The sequence below is a fragment of the Galeopterus variegatus genome, unplaced genomic scaffold, assembly GCF_000696425.1.
Source record: "Galeopterus variegatus unplaced genomic scaffold, G_variegatus-3.0.2 Scaffold730, whole genome shotgun sequence".
NCBI classification, from domain to species: domain Eukaryota; kingdom Metazoa; phylum Chordata; class Mammalia; order Dermoptera; family Cynocephalidae; genus Galeopterus; species Galeopterus variegatus.
Window position 1 is genome coordinate 493,829 of NW_007726841.1, and position 23,707 is coordinate 517,535.

General features: G+C 47.6%; 1 protein-coding gene across 1 annotated transcript in view; it reads left to right on the top strand.

Moving 5' to 3' along the window:
* The window catches only part of PTPRT (protein tyrosine phosphatase, receptor type, T), a gene marked incomplete at its 5' end in the record, with an annotated part of 369,542 nt that extends 346,236 nt beyond the window's left edge, over positions 1 to 23,306 (top strand). The window contains 7 exons of the mRNA XM_008571855.1: positions 627 to 776; positions 2,636 to 2,809; positions 6,291 to 6,422; positions 17,884 to 18,009; positions 18,947 to 19,110; positions 22,080 to 22,215; positions 23,162 to 23,306. Coding sequence (XP_008570077.1) covers positions 627 to 776; positions 2,636 to 2,809; positions 6,291 to 6,422; positions 17,884 to 18,009; positions 18,947 to 19,110; positions 22,080 to 22,215; positions 23,162 to 23,215 — 936 coding nt within the window. The remainder of the gene's footprint in view (positions 1 to 626; positions 777 to 2,635; positions 2,810 to 6,290; positions 6,423 to 17,883; positions 18,010 to 18,946; positions 19,111 to 22,079; positions 22,216 to 23,161) is intronic.
* Positions 23,307 to 23,707: the final 401 nt, after the last annotated feature.

Below are 23,707 nucleotides of genomic sequence, written 5' to 3' on the forward strand. Positions count from 1 at the left end.
AATGTACATCCTGAAACTATAAAACTCCTAAAAGAAAACATGGGGAAACACTTCAGGAAGTAGGCCTGGGTGTAGACTTTATGAGTATGACCCCAAAAGCACAGGCAACAAAAGAAAAACTAAATGGGATTCTATCAAACTAAAATGCTTCTGCACAGCAGAAGAAACAATCCTTTTTTTAATTGACATGTAATAATTGTACATATTTATGGGGTACAGAGTAATATTTTGATACATGTATACACTGTGTGGTGATCAAATCATGCTAAGCATACCCTCACCATGAATACTTATCAGTTATTTGTGATGAGAATATTTGAACTCCTCTCTGTTAGCCATTTGAAAATATACAATAAATTGTTGTTAATTATAGACACCAAGCACTACTATCAAATACTAGAACTTATTCTTCCTATCTAGCTGTTCAGTCTTACACAAGGAACTAAACTTACCATAGGTCAGGCAATCACTTCAAAACATAGAAACTTGGCTCTTTGGGTTGTAGGCTAAAAAGTAAGGATTCTGCAATCTAAATCATGCCCATTCTTCACAGCCACAGGTGAACTGTGAACAAAAAACTCCCAGGCCACTCTTCTTACTTAGTCCCTCTCCCCTGGACTTTGCAGGAGCAATACGTGTTTGTGCATGATGCCATCCTGGAGGCATGCCTCTGTGGCAACACTGCCATCCCTGTGTGTGAGTTCCGCTCTCTCTACTACAACATCAGCAGGCTGGACCCCCAGACGAACTCCAGCCAAATCAAAGATGAATTTCAGGTATGGGCACATCCCGGGCTCAGTGATATAACAAACTTTCATAGACTGTGTGGCATAAACAAACGATATTTATTTATCACATTTCTGGAGGTTGGGAAGTCTGAGATCAAGCCACTGGGAGACCCACTGTCTGGAGAGGGCTCACTTCCTGGCTTGCAACTGCCACCTTTCTGTTTATCTTTGCATGGTAGAAAGTGGAGAGGAAGCAAGATCTCATGTCTCTTCTTATGAAGGCACTAATCCTATTCACAAGGGCTCCACCCTCATTCCCTATTTACCTCCCAAAGGCCCCACCTCCTCATACATCACACTAGGGGTTGGGATTTTCAACAAATGAATTTGGGGAGGATGAAAATGTTCAGTCCATAATGGTGACCCAGCCAACTTCTGTGGCTCTGTGCACATTCTGGGGCTTTCTTTGTGAAAATTGGTATCTTTATGTGCTTTCAGTGCCTGCAGCTCTAAGCAGCTAGAGAATGCATTCCAGAACATAAATGCACAGCCATGAGCAATTGCTAACTAATCACTCAGGGACTGCTGATACTTGTTTTAACTCTATGTTTTTGAACTGAGGTCTTGTTCAGTTCTAGTCCAGGTTGTGGATGGAGACAAGTTTAAACACAGCTGTGAATTTCATGCTACTCTGTCCCTGGGGGGACTCGGGTTTCCTCATTATTCTCTCTGTAGATCCTTACTACTCTGAGTGTGGTCTAGAGACCAGCAGCACCAGCTTCACCCGGGAGCATGTTAGAAATGCAGAATCTTGGGCCTCATCTAGACCTACTCAACGAGAACTTGCAGTTTAACAAGTTCTCTGAGTGATTTGTATGCGCACTAAACTTTGAGAAGCATCATCCTAGAGCACAGCTCAGGCAAAGCAGATCCACACCCTGGAGCCCATATTATCAGAATTGTGGCAATTTTGGTCAAAGAGGCCTGGACGTGAATCACTGGGTAAGACAAACCCAGAGTCCAGCCCTTCATCCCAAGGCCAGTGCCAGGGTCATACTTCTGCAATGGGAGCTGAGAATCAGGCAAGAAGAAGCAAAGAAGCTCCAGAACTTGTCTCAAGTCCATGGGCAAATGCTGGGCCCTTGGGGAGATACCCCAGCCAGGCCAATACCTTAGTGTTCCTTCAAACAAATAGTTTTTGTTGATTTACAGTAGAGACAGAGTACTGAATGAGGAAAGATTGGAGGAGACAGAACCCTGATCATTGTGCACAGCATCTAATCTATTGGCTATGGCAGTTCAGCTCTGGCCCCAAACTTGCAAGATTTACTCTGTAGAGCATAGGGCCTACAAGTTTTCAGACCTACTAGAGCCCCTTGGTGATCTATCATATATCCTGAGCAGATCATCTAAGCACTATTCTATCCTCACACAGCTTTCTCTCTGAAAAGAGTGCTGGTCAATCATTTCTGTCTTTCTGTGATACTTCAAGTGATGTTTAACACTCATTAGGGATTCTCTACTTCCATCCCCCCAGTATGACCTCCTGGCTGGCCCACCCTTTAATGCAGCATTGGCTGAGTTGAACAGCTTAGTTCAACTGGTTGGCACGTGTTGGTGGCCTGTGTCTGAGCCTGTGTGTGGGCATGCTGCCCCTGCAGTCTTGGCATCCTGAAGATGTCACACAGCCCCTGGCAAAGGCTCTCAGCTCACAGGCCCTGCAGCAGCCAACAGGAAATGATAGATCATCACCACAGAAGAGGAGCTAGTCCTGGAAAAGGGACAGCAGGGCCAAGGTTGGACAGTGGAGATAGGCAAGTTAGGCTAAATTGTAATATCACACTGTCTCCTCTGCTCAGGGGCAGCCATCTGAGAAGTGCCTATCTATCCAACTTTGTGCCCTACAGACCCTCAACATTGTGACACCCCGTGTCCGACCTGAGGACTGCAGCATCGGACTCCTCCCCCGAAACCATGATAAGAATCGGAGCATGGATGTCCTTCCTCTGGACCGCTGCCTGCCCTTCCTCATCTCGGTGGATGGAGAATCCAGCAACTACATCAACGCGGCACTGATGGATGTAAGCTGAGCCTAGCAGAAAGCTCCTGGCTGGCATTCCAGGGAAAAGCTTCTTTCTCAAGGTGGAGGTGGCTGGACTCCAGGGCCCAGACCCTAGCAGCCAGCCTCTCCTTGCTTCTGATCTGCTGGCCCCAAGGACCTTTGCTCCCCCTGAAGGCTCAGGCCCAAACCTAGACACAAGCTGTGCTCTTGGCTCCTTTGCTCACATAAATAGTCTAGAAAGAATAGACCAAAAGCTTAAAGGGCTCCCATGACACCCGAGCAAGGCCATAGCTCTGCTCAGCCCCCCTCCCATCACTCACGGAGCTGACTCTCAGCTGAAGTTCAGTTCAGGAAGCATCCTAGATGCCAGGCCTTGGTCTGAGCCCTGGGAAAACACGACAGTGCGCACATGGGTTCTGCCCTCTGGTAGCTCCCAAGCAGGTTCCCAGGTGACTTCTGTGCAGAGGCAAGAATGAGGATGGCACACAGCAGGTGCTCAGTAAGTGGTTATTGAACAAATAAGAAGAAGCAGTAGAAGGCACACAAAGGGGGAGCATTCCTAGCTACTCTGGTCAGGACACTGTCTTCTGCTTTCTCAACATCACCTTTAAGAAGGGCAGTCCACCCTGCCCTGGCTTGGGATTAGGGTCATGTCCCTGCCCCAGTGGACAATAATTCTGCCTTGTATGCTTCTCCTTGGGTCCTTTAGCTACTTCTGGTTATCATCACTCACCCTCCATGATGGAGAGATGTTTACAGCAGGAAGGAATCATGCACCTTCTAGTCTCATCCATGTACTTTTCAGCAAAGGAAACTGAGGCCAGAGGGAACAAGACTTGCTTGAGGTGACCCAGAGAGCTAGTGGCAAAGCCCAGACCCAGAGCTCCAGGCTCACACTCTAGAATTCATTTCTTGAGCCTCACAGTTTGCTCAACCCTGTAAGATGCAGACATCTCACCTCCAGAGGCTCAGAACACTGTTGGGAATGAGCTCTTCTGGGTGGCCCTCCCATCTCACTCAGAACAGACAGGACCATGGAGAGCTCCCTCTTGGGGCCAAGGCCAACTACTTCTCTGACCTTTGCCCTCCTGAACTTTCTCCCCAAGAGTCCCTGGTGTTGGAGACAGAGAGGTGATGAGAGGTCAATGCCTTTCTCAGCTCTCTAGGTGCCTGCCCTGGCCTCTGCCCACAGGGTGCCCGCATCCTCCATGAAATCACTAGCTCTGGGTCCAGAAGCAGGGAGTCTTATCTTGGTCATAACAAATAGCTGGAGGTGGAAAGAAGACCTATGGCATTCACTTAGAGCCTCCCAAGGTCAATGCGTGCATGTATGTGTCTGTGTGCATGTAGGAGTTTATGTGTGGTGTAGGGGTACACCCCCACTTCCAACCTCCTCCTAGCTTTGTCTCCCACTTGTCCCAACACCCCCTCCCTGCCTTCCTCATCCAAGCAAAGATCAAACAAGCTCCCAGCACTTACTTAGTAGGTTAGATGCTGCCTGGAGTCAAATGCCTTCTGCCAAGCTCTGGTGCTGACTGTACTCTTTGTCCACAGGGCATTTCTCCTGTGAGCCATCACTGGGGCCTTTACCTTTCTTATATTAAAAAAAAAAAAAAAAAAAAAAAAAAAAAAAAGCCTCCTTATCTGTATTCCCACTCAGTCTGTGCATTATCTGGTAACCATAGCAGCTTTGCTCCTAGCAGAAAAATATGAAGTCCTCTGGGTTAATTTTTAATGTTTCCCCTGGTAAAGGATGATGTTATCCATGAAATGGATTGCTGGCTGATCCCTGAAACCCGGCAGGAGCACGGATCTCGAACATATTTTCAGATAAGGCTTTGTCAGGCGTGCTGGCCTAATAGAGCATTTATCACAGAGACAGGGAAAAAGGAAAGAAAACTAACATTCACTGAGTGTTGGGCACCATGTCGGGCCCTGGATTTGTACTATCTCTTGTTGCATTGGGATATTATTAGCCCTATTTTCCAATAAGGGACTGAGGGTTAGAGTATTTTCATAACTTACTCAAGGTCAACTAGCTCAGAAAGGGTGGAGCTAAGGGTCTGAGCCCCCCACCTGTTGACTCTTAAAGCCTAGATTCTTTTCAACATCTGGAAATGGCTCAGAGACCATGCCGTCTACAGCTGGAGCGTTTAGCTTTGGGGATTGTCCCAGACCCTTCCTCTGACCATTCCACTGGCTAGGAGAAGGTTCTTGGAAGACAGCACCCCCTAATGCTTGCATGACATCCACATTTGCAAGGCATTGTCCTGCTTTTGCCAGAAACTTCACCCCTTTTCCTTCCCACCTTCCTTGTGACTTGTGACTCCACAGAAAACAGCTGTGACTCCCACAGGACTCATCTCCTGAGAAAACTTGTTGAGAACATGGGGAATTTCCCAGGTTCTGTAACCTGCCGATGAAGTAGAGAAGCTCCCCAATCTTTCCAAACACCTTCTTGCAGGTTGGTGTGATGAATAGGGCCCAGCTGAAGCTTCCAGACTCACACAGACCATTTTCTCTGGGCCTCCATTTCCCTATCTGCAACATGGGACTCAATTCACTCATTTATTTGCTGGAGCTGCATTGAGTATGTGTGTGTCCAACCACAACACTCATGCCAAGAATAAGAAACAAAGCCAGGGATGTTTCCGCCCTGCAGTGGGCTTGCAGTCAGGCTCCTGCTTGCTGGTCTTTTCACATGGAAATCTCACTCAATCTGTGTGACAACCAACCCTTTGGGTTTATGATTCCCTTTTTCCAGATAAAGAATCTTAGCTTTGGAGCAATATAATAAATTGCTAGTGCCTAGGCATTGCTCCCTCTCCCAGGCATCCCCCTCTTCCCTGCAAAGACATCATATACAAATGATGCTTGAATGAATGGAATGAATGATGGATGGATGGATGGACGGAGGACATAACTTACAAGCAGCAAAGCTGGATTTAAACTGCAAGACTGCCTTACTCTAATACACAGGTACCTTCCACTGCCCTACTGGCTCATAAGACACAGCACCCGCTTTCTGCCAGACCAGCTCAGGGCCCATTCTAGCCTGGGGGCAGGAGTGAGCCTTCTGCAATATGAGCCCCTCAGAAAGGCTCTCTGCCTCAGGCTGGCCCTCCTTCTACCCCAACATCATGGGCACAGAGAAGCAGCAGGTCCCTTAAATCCCAAGAGGTGTCTTGGCCATCAGAGCAGCAAATCTGCATCTAGAATCTTTCATTTCATATTGTAATGATAATTATTTGCTGAGCTCCAGGACATAAATAATTTATTTGGATAATCCCCATCCGAGTGACACTTTCCTAATGAAATGTCTTAGTTTGGAGGAGAATGTGTTCATTATGAGAAGGTCCCCTTTGCTGCCAGGGCACCGAAAGATAACAGAACGGGCAGGTGCTTTGTGTAATCTATTTGGCAGCCATCCAGGCCTCATCATCATTAGAATATCACTGATGGATGTATATTTTACAAAGCTTGTGTCGTTCCTTTGTCAGAGCCACAAGCAGCCTGCTGCCTTCGTGGTCACCCAACACCCTCTACCCAACACAGTGGCAGACTTCTGGAGACTGGTGTTTGATTATAACTGCTCCTCCGTGGTGATGCTGAATGAGATGGACACTGCCCAGGTAGGACGAGGCCCAGCTGCTGTTCTGTGTGGGCCCAGGGGTGGTCAGGGGAACCTTGCTCTAGACTGAAGGGGGAACCCTTGAGAGCCAGCGCAGTGCTGCTTCTGCCCAAGCTAGCTCCCCAGCGATGGGCACTGTCTGGCCATGAGCACCAGGCAAGCCCATCCTGCTACCTGCGAAGGCAACGAGTCTCCTGCAAGCTCCTGCTACTCCAGACCCCAGCAATGACTCCCCCTGCCTGTGGGCTTTTCCCAACGACCCCCCCACCCCACCCCACGCCCAGGGCCAGACTCTGTTGCTCCATTTCCCAGGCACTGGTTAGGGTCTTGCTCTAAATCTCACAGAGCTTGCAGGGCCAGGAGGCAACCTCCCCCAGCCCTGAGCACCTCCAGCCCTGAAGAGAATTCCAATGCCTAGCCACACTCACCACCCTGTCCCTCTGTGATGCAGCCTGCACTGGCAAAGCCTGGAGCTTGAACCTCTCATGCTTTGCCCTCTGACCACCCCATGAGGCCTGGCTTCCTCACCAATGACCCCATGTCCTGGTGGGCTTCATGCCTTAGCCCCTCTAGGTCTGGCAGCCCCAAGCATCATGTGCCCACCACACATGTGTCTTGAGACCATGCTCCTATGGGAGGGCAGCCATTCTGGAGCAGAGGAGGTGAGAATGGCCTTTCAGATTTTTGAATAGCTGTCCTGTAACTGCCTTGAAGAAAACTCAGAGTAACTCCATGCAATCGCATGTCAGGGCTGGCCTTGTGCAGGCCTTGGGTAGGAATAAAAAAAATTTTAATGGATCTGAGTTGTAGTTTCAGCCCTCTAGGAGCTCACAGTCTTGCTACAGAGACAGATGAGCAAATTGTCTGGACCTCGTGTGGCAGTGCTATAATAGAGGTCAGAGGGAAGTGCTGTGTTGGCCAGGAGTAGGGAGCGATTAATTCTGCCCAGAGGGTGAGGGAAGACTTCAAAAAGAAGGTGACTTTGGCCTTGAAGAAGTCAGAGGAGATTTGGGTATATCGGGGATGAACTGGCTAGGAAAAGACATTCCAGGCAGAGGGAACAGCGGGAGCAAAGGCCGGCGGGGGGTTGGTAAATGTATGTAGGCTTGTTTGCAGAACAACTTCTGTTCCCGTGGGGGCTTGGGCATGTCAGGAGGAGAAGGGCAGGATGAGGCTGGGAAACACAGTGGGACCCAGCTTGCAGAGGGCTCCCTGTGCCAGGCCGAGGAGCTTGGACCTTGCCCTGTGGCGTGGTGCACATCAGACTTTTACTTTGTAAGCAGCAGAATCCTTTCTATGAATAAAAGCTTTCACGCAAGCCTAATCTATGAAACAGGCATGATCCATGATCAAAAGCTGAAGGTGGGGGTCTGAGGCTCCCCCCAACATGGCTCCTTCATCTCCTCCCCGTGCCCCTGGAGAGTCAGTCACTCTGGGTACCTTTGTGGAATTTCTGGAGTTCCTAGGAGCACAGTTAGAAAATCTTTGCTGTACAGGGAGGAGACATATTGGCGGGCTTCACAGTGGTGTGACAGAGCCAGAGTTCCTGTTAGAAAGCCAAGCATGGGGACCAGTGAGGAAGAAAACGTGGAAACCAGGAGGTTGGGGAGGAGAACTTTGCAAATATGCAGAAAATAAAGGTGATGATCTGAACTGAGAACGTGGCCAGGAGGTAAGAGAATTGCAGTTGGGCGTGAAAACATTTCCAGAGTTGAAATCCACAAGGTTTAGAGAGCAGCTGGATGCAGAGGCAAATGAGAAGAAACAGTCATGGATGATGGCAGCCACGTGTCACATGATAGATATGTCCACTCTGGGCAGTTGGGCATAGGGATGGATTCGAGAGGCAGGGAGGTCAGGGGAGGCAGGAAGAGGGCGGGTTAGCAGGGGATGAAAGTGAGTGCAACTTGGGATGTGCCTGTGAGAGACATTCAGGAGAGATTCCATTCCTTCATGCAACCCATATTTGTTGAGCAGCTGCTATTTGCTGGACGCTATTCTAGGTATTTGGAATGCATCAGTGAACAACACAGACAAAGCAAAGCACCAAAATTCCCATCTCTCATGCAACTTCTATTCTAAAGGTGGAGACAAACAATAACCAACAAGCACTCTGTAATGTATTACATTATATGTTAGAAGATGACATGTGTTGGGAAAAAGACAAATAAGCGGGCATGGTAATGACAATCAGAAGGCTGGCTTTGGGGCACAGGCTGCAGGTGTAACAGGGTGGTCAAGGCAGGCCCTATTGAGAGGAGGACATTTGAACTCAGACTTGAAGCAGGAGAGGGAGCGAGCCATGTGACTCCCTCAGGGAAGAGTGTCTCCAACAGAGGGAACACCTGCACCAGGGCCCTATCGTGAGCATGTACCTGGGATGTTGGAGGAACAGCACAGAGGCCATTGGGGCAGGAGCAGGTTGGTGTGGGAGAGCAGCAGAAGCTGAAGTTGGAGATGTACCAGGGCCGGGTCAAGGAGGGTCTTGGAGGTCATAGGAAGAACTTTGGGTTTCACTGAGAGAAATGGGGAGCCACTGAAGGTTTTAAGCAGAGGAGTGACATAATTTGACTTTTTTTTAAAAAAAAAAAGCATAGCTGCTGTGTTGAGAATAGATTTTTGGTGCAGGATGGGGAAAGGGTGGTGCTGGGAGTGGAAACAGAGAGAACATAGAAGAAGCTGCCATGATTATGCAAATGGCAGGTGATGATGGCTTGGACCAGGGTAGCAGCAAAGGCGTAGATTCTGGATATATCCTGACACATGGAATATGGAGTGTGAGAGAAAAAGAGGAATCAAGGAAAACTCCAAGGTTTTGGGCCTGAACAATGGAAGGTTGGAAACAGATAACTATGAAAATAAATAAATTCCCATAAAACAGAGAGTTTCCTGCAGAGTCTCGGAGTCAGAAGGCATCATCACTCTATTCCTTTGCCTGAAAAAGCAAAACAGTGAACTCAGCTCCAGGAGGAGTCCAGGAGTGAAGTAGGACCTATGAAACCCTGTTTGCTCCTCTCTTTTCCAACATCTTTTTATGCAAAACCAGAGCTCAGACACAGAGGGGAGTTTTAAAGAATCTCACTTGGGGACCTATAAAGAAGCAAAGGCCAAGGTCATTGGCTATAGCTCCCCCTTTCAGGGTGGGTCCTGGGAGAGGGAAGGATCTTTCAGCCCCAGATGTTGGTACAGCCTTTGAGAATCAATTCTCTAAATGCAAAAACATCAGGCTCAGAAGTACCCTGAGGTTGGCTGCCATATGCAGCTGGCGAGCATCCCCTGGAATCGGCAGATGAATAGAGCACTTATTGATATAAATATCATCACCACAGCAGCTGGGTGCCTTGCAAAAATAAACAATGACACAGCGCAAGCATCAGAAAAGTCGCCCTCAGCACCTGGAGAGGTGGTTCTTTGAAGTGGCATCTGCATTTGTCTCCCAGTATACTCTGCCAAGGCAGCCACAGCTGGGGCCAGCCCAGCAACAAGGGCGGGTCAGCAATAGCTCCTGACCATCGTTAGGCTGCTCCTGAGAGGACCAATGCCACATCCTGTGCTTTGAATAGGGACCATAAGGGTTCATGTGGAGGCAGGACAGGGCTACCTGTAAGTTGCAGCAAAATAAGGACGAGGAGAGGAAGTGGGCTTCCAGGGTGCTTTATTTTCTTGCACTGTTAGCCAAATCTGACTGCCTCTGCTCAGAATCCTATACTACTTTATTCAATCAGCCATCCCCAGCCATAAATATTCTTCCATTCTCTGCAGTGGCTGCTGCTCAAAGATAATTATAATCAATGGGAGTTCAAGATAAAGACTCTCAAACTTTTGCATTTGACCTTAGAGATTTTTCTAGCTCTTTAGAACTCCAAAGTCCTATTGTCAGGTTAGTGGGGCAAATCTTAGGACCACAACATCCAGGAAATGACATTGTGCTCCTCAAACCCATCAGAAAAAACCTTTTCAACCACATTCAATAGAAGAGGCAAGGAATGGATTCCCTCCTAAAGTCTGCAGAAAGGAATGCAGCTCTGCTGACATCTTGATCTTAATCCCTTAAGATGCATTTCAGAATTCTGACCTCCAGAACTATAGGATAATAAATCTGTGCTGTTTTCAGCCACTAACATTTTGGTAATTTGTTACAGCAGCCACAGGAACCTGTGGCAGTAAAACTAAAACCAGAAATTTAGGACTCAAGGTAATAGAGATCAGAACCAGAACAGGATGTGAGACTGAAATTATGGGAAAAGCCAGAATCAGCATTGGATGTGGGAATGGAAAGTGGTCTGAGCTGTAGAAATCCATGTCTCGGTCAGAGGCCAAAGTCAGAGCCATGAGGGAGCAGGAAGTGGAGAGCCACAGAGGAGGTAAAGGTCTACTTGACCAACTTAGGAAGTCTTGCCAACCAGGGGGAGGTCTTTTAAAGGTCAAGGAGCGTGCTTTCTGGGTCTCATCCAATCATTCATTCATCATCATAGACTTACTGGGAACTTACCACGTGCTGGGCACAGACATGACAGAGGACAGAGGAAGCACCAAACCTCCCTGTCTCCATGGAGCAGGCATTCTAAGGAAGTGATATCCCCTTCCCAGGCTCTCTTTAGCACCAGACAGATAAAATTGTCTTCAGCTAGAATCATCTCAGTAAGACCCTCCCATGGCAGGACGAAGCTGACTACAAAGCAGAAGGGATGTAGGAGACAGTGTCTGGGAGGCATGTCACATTGTCCTCAAGTTCTGTGGATAGCCAAGGAGGAATCCAGCAGGAGCTGACCACCCCATCAGCCTGGAGTCAGGTTTTGGAGTCAGTGAGACCCAGCCTCACCTTCGTTGCCTCCGTGTAAAAGTGCTAGTGCTTCACCATCACTAGAATGTTCTGTTGATTTACTATATTGACTATACCTGAGTATCCCCTGAGTTTACCATCATTTTACTTGCCCCTAATTCTAGGAAGCACCCTTTACTTTGCTTACATCTTAGAGATTTTATAATCCAAGTGTCCTCCAAACACTTTTCAATATTTCCCATGTCTTCCCCCCATGGATCCACTATTTTTAAAGCTTTTATTTCCAAAACTATTTGCTAATTAATAATGAGTTAATTTACTTGTACTTCCTCACTAACATAGCTGTCTCAATGAGCTTCTGATCCGCAGGTCATATGTGATGCTTTAATTGTACACAAAGCCAGAGATGTGGTGTCCTCCACTCCAGCACAACAGCAGGATCCCCCGTTGGCTTTCAAAGACATCGGAGATAGCTCATTGGCTTTTCCTGCTAACTTTAGAGGCCCCACTTTGGAAACAGCCGATTTCATTTTGCAGATCAGGAACCTGAGACCCAAGCAGGAAAGGAATTTCTCCTAGGTCACACACCCTATCACTGACTGGGGCCCAGGGCCTACTGCTGGAGATGGTGAAGATTTTTGCCATCATTTAACAAGAGGATTTCCAAGGCCCAGTGCCTGATAATCACTGGCATCTGCTGACATCTGGGTGTATGGAGCAGGCAGGAATGTTTCCTTATATTTAAACAAACAACAGCCCACATCTTATACAAAAGCTGAGGCTCCTGTGTGAAAAGCCTGAGAGATCAGGTGATGTAAGGCCAGGTGAGAAGGTGAGGGTGGAAGGGAGGCTGTGAAATATTCCCATGGAAGTGAGAGAGACAGGCTCTTCGTCTTCCCAGGAGGAAAGCAGGGTGCTATTTCAGAGATGTCTTTTCTGGTCACTGTGCCTGCAGAGCAAATAGCAAGCATTGATATCCCCATTTTTATCTCGGCTTGTGATAACCCAGCCCAACATGCTATCAAAATGCACAGAATGCCCAACTCTGCATCTTGGCCAGCTTCAAGTCTGACTTTACCAGAGGCTATGTCTCTGTCTCTACCCCCACTGGAATTGTGGGGGTAACAATCAAAGGACAAGTCTGGGATCAAGAGGCTGGAGTCCAAGTTCCAGCCTTGCCACTTACTTTCTGTGTTGCCTTGAGCCAGTTTCTTAGCTTCTCCACGTCTCAGTGTTGTCCTCTGCGAGATGAGTATATCCCAGATGTCAGGAATCTTCACTCCATCTTTGAAGATTTAAATAAAATTAGTTCTGTGCCCTACTCCCTATACTGTGGGAAAAACCCAATGTCCACCCCACGATTCCTAGAAATTCCAAGGGGGTCCTGTTGTCGTGTTCACTGCCAAGTCTCAGCTGAGGCTTAGTGGGGGCAATGTGGGGTCATATCCCAGCAATGCTCATGACCTAAGGTTTAACATCACACATACTTGTTCTTAAAACCCACCTAGCCTCCTCACCCTGGCCAGCGGCAGCGTATCTTCTGAACCATTTTCTTCCCCTGTCTACCTCCTCTCCCGCTCCTCCCTTCTCAGGTCTTCCACCAACTCCCCGAAAGTTGTTTCTTTCTTAAGCTGCAAAATTCAGCTGTCTCCTAGTACTTTTTTCAAAAACCTGCCCTGAGCCTTGCCTTCACCAAGACTCCTCTGTAGATATTCTCCTAAACTCCCACCCTTCCTTCCTGGAAGCAAACTCTGATGCAGCTGCTATAAGAGTAAGTTTCCACCCCCGGCATGGAGAGTGCCTTCTCACTTCGTGGGGCTATTGAAAGGATGAATTGAGGACAGATATGCGAATGTGCTTTGATTACTGTCCATGTGTCTTTCTCTCTCTGTCCCTTGCTTCCAATTCCCTCCTGCACCCACAGTCTGTCCACCTTAACCAGCCACATTGTCAAAGCCAATTATGTCTTTCTTGTTTAAAGAAATTTTATAGTCTGTTTTTAAAGAAATTTTTAAAATCTGTTTAAGGAAATTTTATCATCAAAGTACTTTTATAAAAAGTACAAATATAGTACTTTTATATTTCTCTCTTAAAAGTACTAATTCATTTCACCTTTAAGTGGCCTGGGATTGATTTTCTTCCCTGTGGATCACAAGGACTTTGATAAGCAGAGTGCTTCATTTCTGAAAATATATTACTTGGCCTTTCCATTTTATCAAAGTATTTTTTTAATTAACAAAAGGCATAACTAAGGTGCACTGAAATGTGCTTTAAAATTCTCTATTTCAAAAATAGGCCCATATGCTAGTTTTCATTCAACTCATCAGAGCATTTTTATTCCAGCGACTAACAAGCTTTCTGATTCCATCAGCAAGAAAAAGATGTTTAATGAGTGAAGCTACCTCTGCACTTGTTATATTTCACGCGTGAACTCGCACCCCCAAAGGACATCTTTTCACGGCCTGAGCAGCTATGAAGATCACTAGGTGGAATAATGTATGGCAGCTGTTCCGGGGCTGTCCACACAGGCGTCATGACTTTTGCTTGGTTTAACTTGTTCTGACAGTAAATAGCAAAAGCCCCTCTGCTTTGCTGGGAGTGGAATGACCATTTCTAAGTCATCAGCACCAACTGGACTTGCGTCCCCTCCCGGTGGTCATCACCACTACCTGTGTGCATCTGCAGTGGTGATGCCCACCCTTCAAGCAACACCACCCTCCTCAGACCACTGGGAAAGAAAGGATAGGAGGCGGTACTTACTAGAATATGAGGTGGGAAAAGTGAGTTGGTCCAGCCTCTTGGCTGAAGAATTTGAATCTATTCTTGGAGACATCCAACCTCAAAAGTTTCCCATCTAAGGAAGAAAACACCAATTGAGTATATGCATGGCCTCAAGGTCAGCTAGGTCCCCATGGTCTTAGAGAACCAAGTGGGCTGCCTTGAACTCCTGTTTCTAGGGCCTTAAGAAACCATAAGGCTTCCCTCCCCCAGAGCTCTGTAAACTCCAGATTCTTCCATGGCCGTGGTCCAGCTCCTTCATTCACATAATGTGGTCTCTGTTCCATTTCCGTGCTAGTCATGGAGCAAAGCTCAGTTCCTCTTTGGCTTCCACAAAAAAGCCATGCACACTGAGCATTCTACATGCTATTACAAATTTAGGGGATATTTTGGAGGTGAAGAGCAGTGTTACATGACACATTGAGTTGCCTTCTACCCTTCACTGTTTCCTCCACCCTCCCAACCTTCCTTTTTATCTTCTGGGTCCTTCTTAAGAGCAACCTACAGGTCTCTCTCCTTTGATATGCAAAACAGTTTTTCCATATCCAGGATGCTTCTCATCTCCATGGCTACCCCAAGCTGGCTGACCAGGAATTTTCACAACAAGGGCAGTCCTTTGGGTATTATCCTAAAGAGAAATTTTTATAAAGACTACTAAGTGAGAAAATAAGAAAAAATTCCCACTATCCATCTTGTTTTGAGTAACCCTTCCGCACACTGCCTAATAAAAAATTTTAGTTCATGTGTATTGAGTACTAGATACACATCCTGTGCTAAGTAGACATTAAAATTCACAGCCACCCATAACAACCTGGAGAAACTAAAAGACTGAGCCAAGTCATCTTGCTAGAAAGTAAAAGAGCTGGGATTTGAACCCAGGGCACCCCATGCAAGGACCCCACTGCATTTCCTCATCTTTTGCTGCACTACATACATAGGCTGAAATGGCAGCACCCACTCAGGTAGAACCACAGCACTGGGACACCTGGACAGTCTGGAGCTAAACCACAGAGGATGTTTCATGTTAAAGAGAATCATTCCCAAGCCACAAAGTGTCACAGGAAACAGAACACTTGGCTTCCCCGTCCCCGTCACGTTCCCCGTGGCTAGATTATAAGCAACATCCTGCACTGTGAGGAGACCCTGATGGTCCTTGGCAGCTCGCACACCACATCTGTCCACACATCACCCGGCTGAATGTCACCGGCACTGCTGCCGATGTGGTCTCACAAATTAGGGAACCCGAGTGAAAGGATGACGCCGATTTAGGATTATCAGAAGGGCCCCACAATCTTCCCCAGCCCTCTGGGCATTATGGGAGCATGACCTAGAAAATCAAATGCAGAGAAGTGTCCCAAAATATAGGAGTCTTGTTTGAGGCATAGTAAAACTATTAGCTTGAGAAATTGGTCTGGAAACCTTATTAAAAGAGACAAATCATTCCACATTCTCTTCAGACTGAAAAAACAGTAGGTAATAGACTTTGCCTGATGCCTCGGATCCATGCACCTCATGTCAAGATCACAGCCAAACTCTGCCAAGGCTAAATTCAATGCGGGTGATAAAGGCAATTATTTTTTTCTTAAATGGGCAGTTCTGTTTAATTCCGATTTCTCTGGCCAGCCACTGACTTATCTGTACCAGTCCCTCATTACTGTGAAGGTTGCAAGGTGGAAAAGCCAATGGCAAAGAGAAATGAAGTTCAAATTGTGGATTTGGCATTATTGCACAGCTCAGCAGATGACTGTCCAGCCATAGAGTCCCCTGTGACCAGCACCTCCTCCCCCCACACACACTCTCACATCTTCTGCCTCAGTATGCTTCATTAACCCCCGATGGAGACACGGGGAAAGCAAGGCACCATTGCATTACAAAACATAACCTGCACATCTTTGCTATTTGAGAGGGGTGTAAGAAGAATCTCTCAAATTTATATATGTTACCTATTATCATTATTATTTTTGTGGAGCACCAATGCATTCAATAATTGTACAAATAACTGGAATTTAGTGAGTTTTTATTCTGTGCCTGGCACTGTGTGAAGGGCTTTATTTACATGAATTATCTCCTTTATCCTTAGACCAACCCTATAGAGCAGGGGTTTGCAAATTTTTTCTGTAAGGGGCAGAAAGGAAATATTTTAGGCTTCACAGACTATACGGTCTCTGTTGCAGCTACTCTGCAGCTATAGCATGAAAGCAATCATAGATAATACATAAATACATAAATGTGGCTGTGTTTCAATAAAACTTTATTTACAAAAACAGGTGGCTGGCCAAATTTGGCCTTTGGACTATAGTATGCCAACAACTGCTGCAAAGGGAATTTTGGATATCCGCAGTAGGAAGGTGGGAGATGCAATTTTTCCCTCTCCTACATCCTCCCTCCTCCCTGCTCTTTCTTTCTAATTCTAGTTCTGGAGGAAGGAGAGAATAAAAGACTTTTTGCATGTGACTTCCCAGGGTGAGTTAGTTGTTCTCCATAACAACAGAGAGAGCAATCATCTCCTTCGTGAAAACCCTGCCTCTGTGGTGGCTGTGAGAGGAGGCACCACATTCCATGGGTCACCTCTGTTGATCTAGTTCCTTGTCTGCGAGTTTGGTGTAGACCGTGGCAGATCCCACTGCTGAGAAATCCAATCCCAATCTGCTCTCAGAAGCCTTGGTGAGGTTTTGTGAGTCTCAGCTACATCTTCTGGGAAATCCCCAAAGGGAGGGTTTTTCTAACAGATGGCCTCCCCAGCAAGCCTGCAGACCTCATCTTAGCTCTGAAACCTGTAAGCCTGAGCAGGGTCTATCTCTATCCCCTTGAGAACCAGGAATTTGAGGGATCATGCCTCGCCATTCTGTGCAGCCACACCCCCTCCACCTACCTCAATATTCTTTTACAACTAAAGTTATCTAGCGGCTCAACAGATAGCAGGGGAATGAAACATCCCTCTCTCCTTCTTGATGACACCCATAAATCTAAAGAACAAATTATGATCTTAGAGCAGGGATTCTCAGTCTCTGCACTGCTGATATTTTGGGCCAGATAACTCAGCGGGGGAAGCAGGGGAAGGGTAGAGAGACCTTTCCTGTGCACTATAGGAAGTATAGCCACATCCTGGCCTCTACTCACTAGACACCCATAGCAAACCCCAAGTGTGACAATCAAAAATGTCTCCAGACATTGGCAGATGTCCCCTGGGAGGATAAAACAGCCTCTGGCTGAGAACCACTATCTTAGACTGAAGGGCAACCACCACCGTTTGCTCTCAGCTGTAGGTTCTAATTCCCAGTGCCAGAGAAATAGGAAAGATGACAGGCAAGACCTCTCAACACCATGTGACTTATCTTCTGTTGCAAAGTGTAATTATCCCCACTTTATATATGAGAAAACTGAGGCCACACCTCAAGTAAGCAGCAGAGCCTGGATTTGGACCCAGGACTGATGTCAAAGCACATATTTTTTAAAAGCTACTCATGATCTGATCGTAAATGAGCACTGTGAAGGTTTTCCTGGAATAGGCAAAAGTTTGCCATAATTCCTGTGGTGAAAAGAAAACTAGATTGTACTTGCCCTTCCGTCAGAGTGTTCGGTCTAATCAGCAACATTTCAAGGTAGATATTCTCCCCATTTTACAGATGAGAAAACTGAGGTCCAGCAAGACTAACAAATAATTTGAAGTTAGCATAGCAATGATTTTTAAGCCCAGTGTTTCTGCGCTCAGAGCCTTCACATTTCAACACCTAAACAGTGGGTGGCTGCTCCCCAAAAGAGAAACTAAGTCTAAATTCCTACATTACCCTCTAGCCAATGTGTCCTGCCAGCGATCAGAAAAGCTCAGTGATAAATGAGACTGACATCCCCCCCACCCCTTGTCCTTGGCTTGCTTCTGTGACCTCTTTCCTTGTCCCAGCTCTGCATGCAGTACTGGCCTGAGAAGACCTCTGGGTGCTACGGGCCCATCCAGGTGGAGTTTGTCTCTGCAGACATCGATGAGGACATCATCCACAGAATATTCCGCATCTGTAACATGGCTCGGGTAAGTATATGGTGCCTTTCTTTGCTCACTGTGCCCTCCTTCCCAAAACAGGTGGGGGAGGCTGCTGGAGGATCCGCCCAGCCAGCCGAGAGCTTGTGTTATGCTTTCCTGATAATCTCTTCCTTGGGGAAGCAGTGCCTTTGCTGATTCCAGCTCCAGAGCCAGCAAATGACTCCAACACACAGAGATGCAGGGAGCAACATACACCTGCCATCTGCCTGTTTCCTGACACGTTTGCTGCCATGTAGACCAAACTTCTTGGGCATTAGTGCTTCCCCACTGCATCACCCTGTTTTGGCATGAGCTGTTGAAGATTTTGATTGGATGCTGTAAGCTTTAGGCTAGGCCCTGCCAACACCGAGTTGACAGATAACTAGTTGCTTCCATGAGGGTGCTCACTGGCTGAGTGGCAGAGTATTGGGTGGGAGGGGGCAGAGTACTAATCTATGAAATGGTGGGTAAATAATGTGAATTTGGTCTTTACTGGGGGCCCAGGGTGAACAGAACTCAGCCCCTCCCCTCTGAGTTCACTATCTAATGGGGGAGGTGAAATATGTTCTGGCATATGAGCCTCAGGGAGAGAAGAACTCCACCCAATAGTGTTAGGGAAGGCTTTCCTAAAAAAAGGGACAACTCCATTCCCCATAAATACATAAATAAAAGAAAACTTTTTTCTAAAGAAAACAAACTGGGTTTTGAAGACTGAGTAGGAGTTTTCCAGATACAGAGGGGGTTCGGGGCAGTCATGGCAGTAGAATCAGCGCACACAAGGGTACAGAGGTAGGTATGGGGATAGTCTGAGACTCTCTCCAAAGGACATGGCTTTGACCCATTGAGTCTGTCTTCCACTGTAATGCTACAGCCCCTCGGGTGTCTGGAAGGCTTGCATCCCCAAGCATTCCCAGCAGAACAGCCCTAGCAGCCTCTCTGTTCCCAGCCACAGGATGGGTATCGTATAGTCCAGCACCTCCAGTACATCGGCTGGCCTGCCTACCGGGACACGCCCCCCTCCAAGCGCTCTCTGCTCAAAGTGGTTCGACGGCTGGAGAAGTGGCAGGAGCAGTACGACGGGAGGGAGGGGCGCACTGTGGTCCACTGCCTGTGAGTACTGTGGGGGTGATGGGTGATAGAGCATCCCTGAGGATGCTGCTGGCCACCTACACCAGCCCCTAGGCTTGCCCGGCTATACCACATCACAACATCCCTTGAAGCCAATGGCAGTATATTCAAAGGAATTATGACCCTTTAATGGACTGAGGTTGCCAGTTTGTGGTCCTGAACTATTGTTTTATGACATATGATTGATGCAAAACCTGGTGGCCTTTTCACAAACATGGGCAGGGGAGTGGGGGGCTCTGGAGCAGGCCACTCTCCAATGCTCCCGATAGGGAGGCGAGCCCCTCTCCAACAGGAGGCATGATGTCACAAGAAAGCTCAGGACAAAGCAGGTCCCACTGACCAGAAACTCTTCTATTATTTCCTGAAGAAGAAAAGAGAAGGCATTGATTAAGTCAGCTTAATTTAAGCCACCCGTTCTAAATAGATCACCTCATTTCATCTGTGAGGTTGATGCTCTCATTTTGCAGTGAGAAAACTGAGGCACAGATGGGGTGAGGACTCAGGCAGCTAAGCGAGGAGCTACAATCTACCTTCTCTGAGCTCCATGCTAACGTGCCTCCACTAACCCACACTGCCCTGAGTAAACCCAAAGACTTGTCTGCTGTGTCTGCCTCCTGGGGCATCTGTTCCTATCGGCTTAGTGGGAACACAGGGACATCGAGAGCGTGAGAGAAGGCACTGCACTGAGGGGCACAGAGGCAGATTCAAAAGGCCCTGGGGACTCTTTCCCAGGTGCACAGTGGGCCCAAGACCCAGCTGTGCTTATACCTCCGTTACTGGCTGAGATAGAGCCTTTACCTCCTACCTTTGACTGGGCATAGCCCAGTCAAATGGCCCCTGATGTCATTATACTAGGTGGAGGTCAGGACCCTTAGAGGACTGTGGCTGACAAGCTGTGCAACATCAGGAAAATCAATTAATTTTGTGAGCCTCAGTTTCCTCATCTGTCCATTGTGTATGTTGAATTAGATCATTTTGGACCCTATAGTGCTTTGGTATGAAATAGTTAGAAAACAGACAAGATTTATCTGCCAACATAGAGATCAACAATGTCATGGTAGCAAATATGCAAATGTTGCAACTGTAGTTACATAAAAGAGCCGGTGTCACACAGTCTGCCATAGCAGCATAAAATGAGCAGAGAGAAGGATTCTACAAAGATCTCGGACCCATAACAAGTCTGCATAACAGCTGTGGGTGAGTATTTGATTCATGACCATTCACTTTGCTCCTTAGAACTTAAATGATTTGGGGAGAAGTGATTGAGAGGGCCTCCCTCTTTAAAAAATGTTGTGTTTAAGGAAATTTGAACCAAGATCTCTTTTTAAGAATCAATATTTCTGAAGCTAGTGGAGGCGTTAACGACATCTGACTGACCACACAACTGAGTTCAGCCTTTCCAAAACTAGCTGATTGTTCTCCCTCTTCTAAATAGGTGGTGCACACACATGTCAGGAAAGTCAGAGAGCTTACAGGAGGTTAAACACACACCCACATGCATGCACACTCAGAACTTAAGGGCCACCACCTGTAGCAAACCCCCTTCCCAAAGGACAGGAATCTCAGACTGAAGTCCGGGAAGATGCTGTGTGATGTTCCTTGTCAGGTTGATGGATGACTCGGCCAATCCAAGCTGGCTCTTCCCACATCCCAGACACTGGCAGCTGGTTCCCTGCTAACTAACCCCTGCTCCCTCCAATTCCCTCCTATACAGTCAGGTGGCCCCACCCACCGGTTGCTCAGAGCCACACCCATCCCTTCAGGGTCTCACTGCACCAGGCCCTGAGATGCCTGTGTCCACTCACCTCTTCCTCTTGGACTCTGCTGTTCTTGCTTCAGAAAATACTGAACCCTCCTTCCTGGAGGTCCTTTCATACTGTGTCTCACGTATTTATTTGTTTACCTTTTTATCCATGTCTCCCCTAGCCAAGGCAACCAGCAGTTTGTACCAAAGAAAAGCACAGGGGGGTCCTTCTACCAACAGGGACCTTGGCACCCTTGAGGGCCACAGATGCCATGACAGACACTGAAATGCAGGCTCAGCCAGTGAATGGAGGGCACTGTCAGTACCTGAAACATCTGGTCGTTGGGCGCCCTATAAATAAAACATCTGGGAGACTGACTGAGTGCCTTAGTTTCCGTCCAGATGTTCTTTAGACACAGACCATTACATGAAATCATTAATTGCTCTTGGCAACAAGCCCAGGAGTTCCAAATCAGGCAGATTCCTAAAGGGACTTTCTGTAAAGAGTTTGAGGGGTGTTTCCATGAAGATGACTTATGGAGCTTCAGAAAGACGGGGTAACAGAGAGATGGCCCTGCCAAGAGCCCCCTGTCCTATACTCAGGATCCGTAGGGTCTTGCTTAAACCAGGGTGTACAAGTAGAGACCTGACATTCCAGGGTACAGGCTCTCAGGCCCACCGCAGCTCCCGCCCCCTGGCCTGGGCTGACTAGCCCAAGGCTAAGGGAGTCTTGCTGGCCTTAGTGGAGGATGGGAAGAACTAGTAGAGAAATCACTTGGAATCTTCCATTGTCTTCATCGGATGTGTAGGTGGACCCAGAGTGTCCTTTTGGACAAGAATGCAGGTACCACATGTACAAAGACACAATACCGTCTTGCCCTGGGGATTGGGTCAGTGTGCCATGAGTGTCTATAATGTGCTCCTAGAACTGAGGAAACATCAAAGGCCATCTTGTCCGACCCCTTCGTTATGTGAATGGGGAATTTGGGGCCCACACAGTGGAAGGGACTTGTCCAAGGTCAAAGCAGGGTCATGGCACTGATGAGACTCAAACCATAACTCATGGCTCAGGTTGAGGCTTCCACCATTGCCTCACCGTGCATTTGCAAGGGCAGCCACTCCCCCACTACTGCTGATGTGGCTTTAGGGTCCTCAGGTGCCTGGGGGCCACTCAAGAATGTGGCTCACATCTTTGCTCTGTGCTTAGAAATGGGGGAGGCCGCAGCGGAACCTTCTGTGCCATCTGCAGCGTGTGTGAGATGATCCAACAGCAAAACATCATCGACGTGTTCCACATCGTGAAAACATTGCGCAACAACAAATCCAACATGGTGGAGACCCTGGTGAGTGTCCCGAGAACTGTTCTCCAACAGCCAGGGGCTGACTGCCATTCCCTCGACCTGACAAAAGTGACGTCAAACAGTAAAAAGACTCGACAGCAGGGTGCTTACTGAGTACCTGCAGTCTATGCCCTTTGCACACACTGTTGTCAGCCCTGTTCCTCCCCTTCCAACCCCTCCAACTTCTCTTCCCTGCAGGGCAATCCAAATACTAATCCTGATACAGCTACTTTGTTTTACCTTCTGCCCATTCCTTAAGAAAGTGTCACTAATTCAGGCTGAAAGGAAGGGATTCTGGATTAGTAGAGTGTGAATTATGTTTTCAGTTCGGTTCAATGCCATTGTAATTCATTTATGCTAATCTTTACAGTATAAAGCATTGAACTAGGGCACTGTGGAGAAAAGGACAGTAAAGCGAGTGGGCAGGCAGAGCCCCAGATGGTAAGACTTGGTACAACGGTGGAGACAGACCGTACACAAGGAACTTTAATATAGTCTTTACACCTGCTCAAAGTGTGGGGCTCCTCAAAGTGAGGTCTTATTCAAAGTGGGGCCCAGAGACTAGCAACAGCAGCATCACCTGTGAGCTTGTTGGAAATACAGAATCTTGAGCCCCGTTCCAGATTTACTGAATCAAAATCTGCAGTTTTAAAAGATTTCTGGGTGCTTCATATGCACATTACAGCCTGAGAAGCACCGTTGTACCAAACAGTAAAAAAGGAAGGGAATGATCCCAGCTGGGCATTAGAGAAAGCTAGGGAAGAAGTAGGCATCAAGCAGAACTTTGAAGGATTTCCAGATATGAGTCATTCTGAGCTGACTTTCAGTGTGGATGTAAACAAAGATTTCTCCCAAATCTGTATCTCTAAACTAAATGCATTTTCCCTTTGCTTTCCATCTCTCTCATCTCCTCTTCTCCCTCTTTGCCTCTCTCCTCTCCTCCTCTCAGGAACAGTATAAATTTGTATACGAGGTGGCACTGGAATATTTAAGCTCCTTTTAGCCCAGTGGGATGAGGAACCTGCTGGAGTCCAGAGGCTGCTGCGGCCAAGCCCCCTTTTCTGTGGATGGCAGTGACTGGGCTAAGGGGCTCAGAGATGGCACCCCTGGCCAACTCCAGGGAGAAGACTGGTGGTCCCATGTTCCACGGTGGGCTCTGCACCTTCTGAGGGGTCTCCTGTAGCTGCGGGAGATGCCGATCTGAAAGGCACAGGTTTCCCTTCCCAACCTAACCAGCCACAGCCATGGGCCCAAACAGAAGTGCACCCATAAGTGAGGCCTCGGATTTGGGTTTCCCAGACCTCTTGCTTTTGTTCTTTCTGAGTCTGTGAATCTCATAGCAAGCTGACTGTGCAGGTGCAGGACAGTGGGAGGCTCAGCAGCACCTCTCCCACCCTACCTCTCCTTAGGAGTGGAGGGGGGTGTGTTCTACCCCGTCACAAGGTCATGGAAGAGATCAGGGATCTTGGGGTCACTGCTCTGCTGCCCCCTGCAA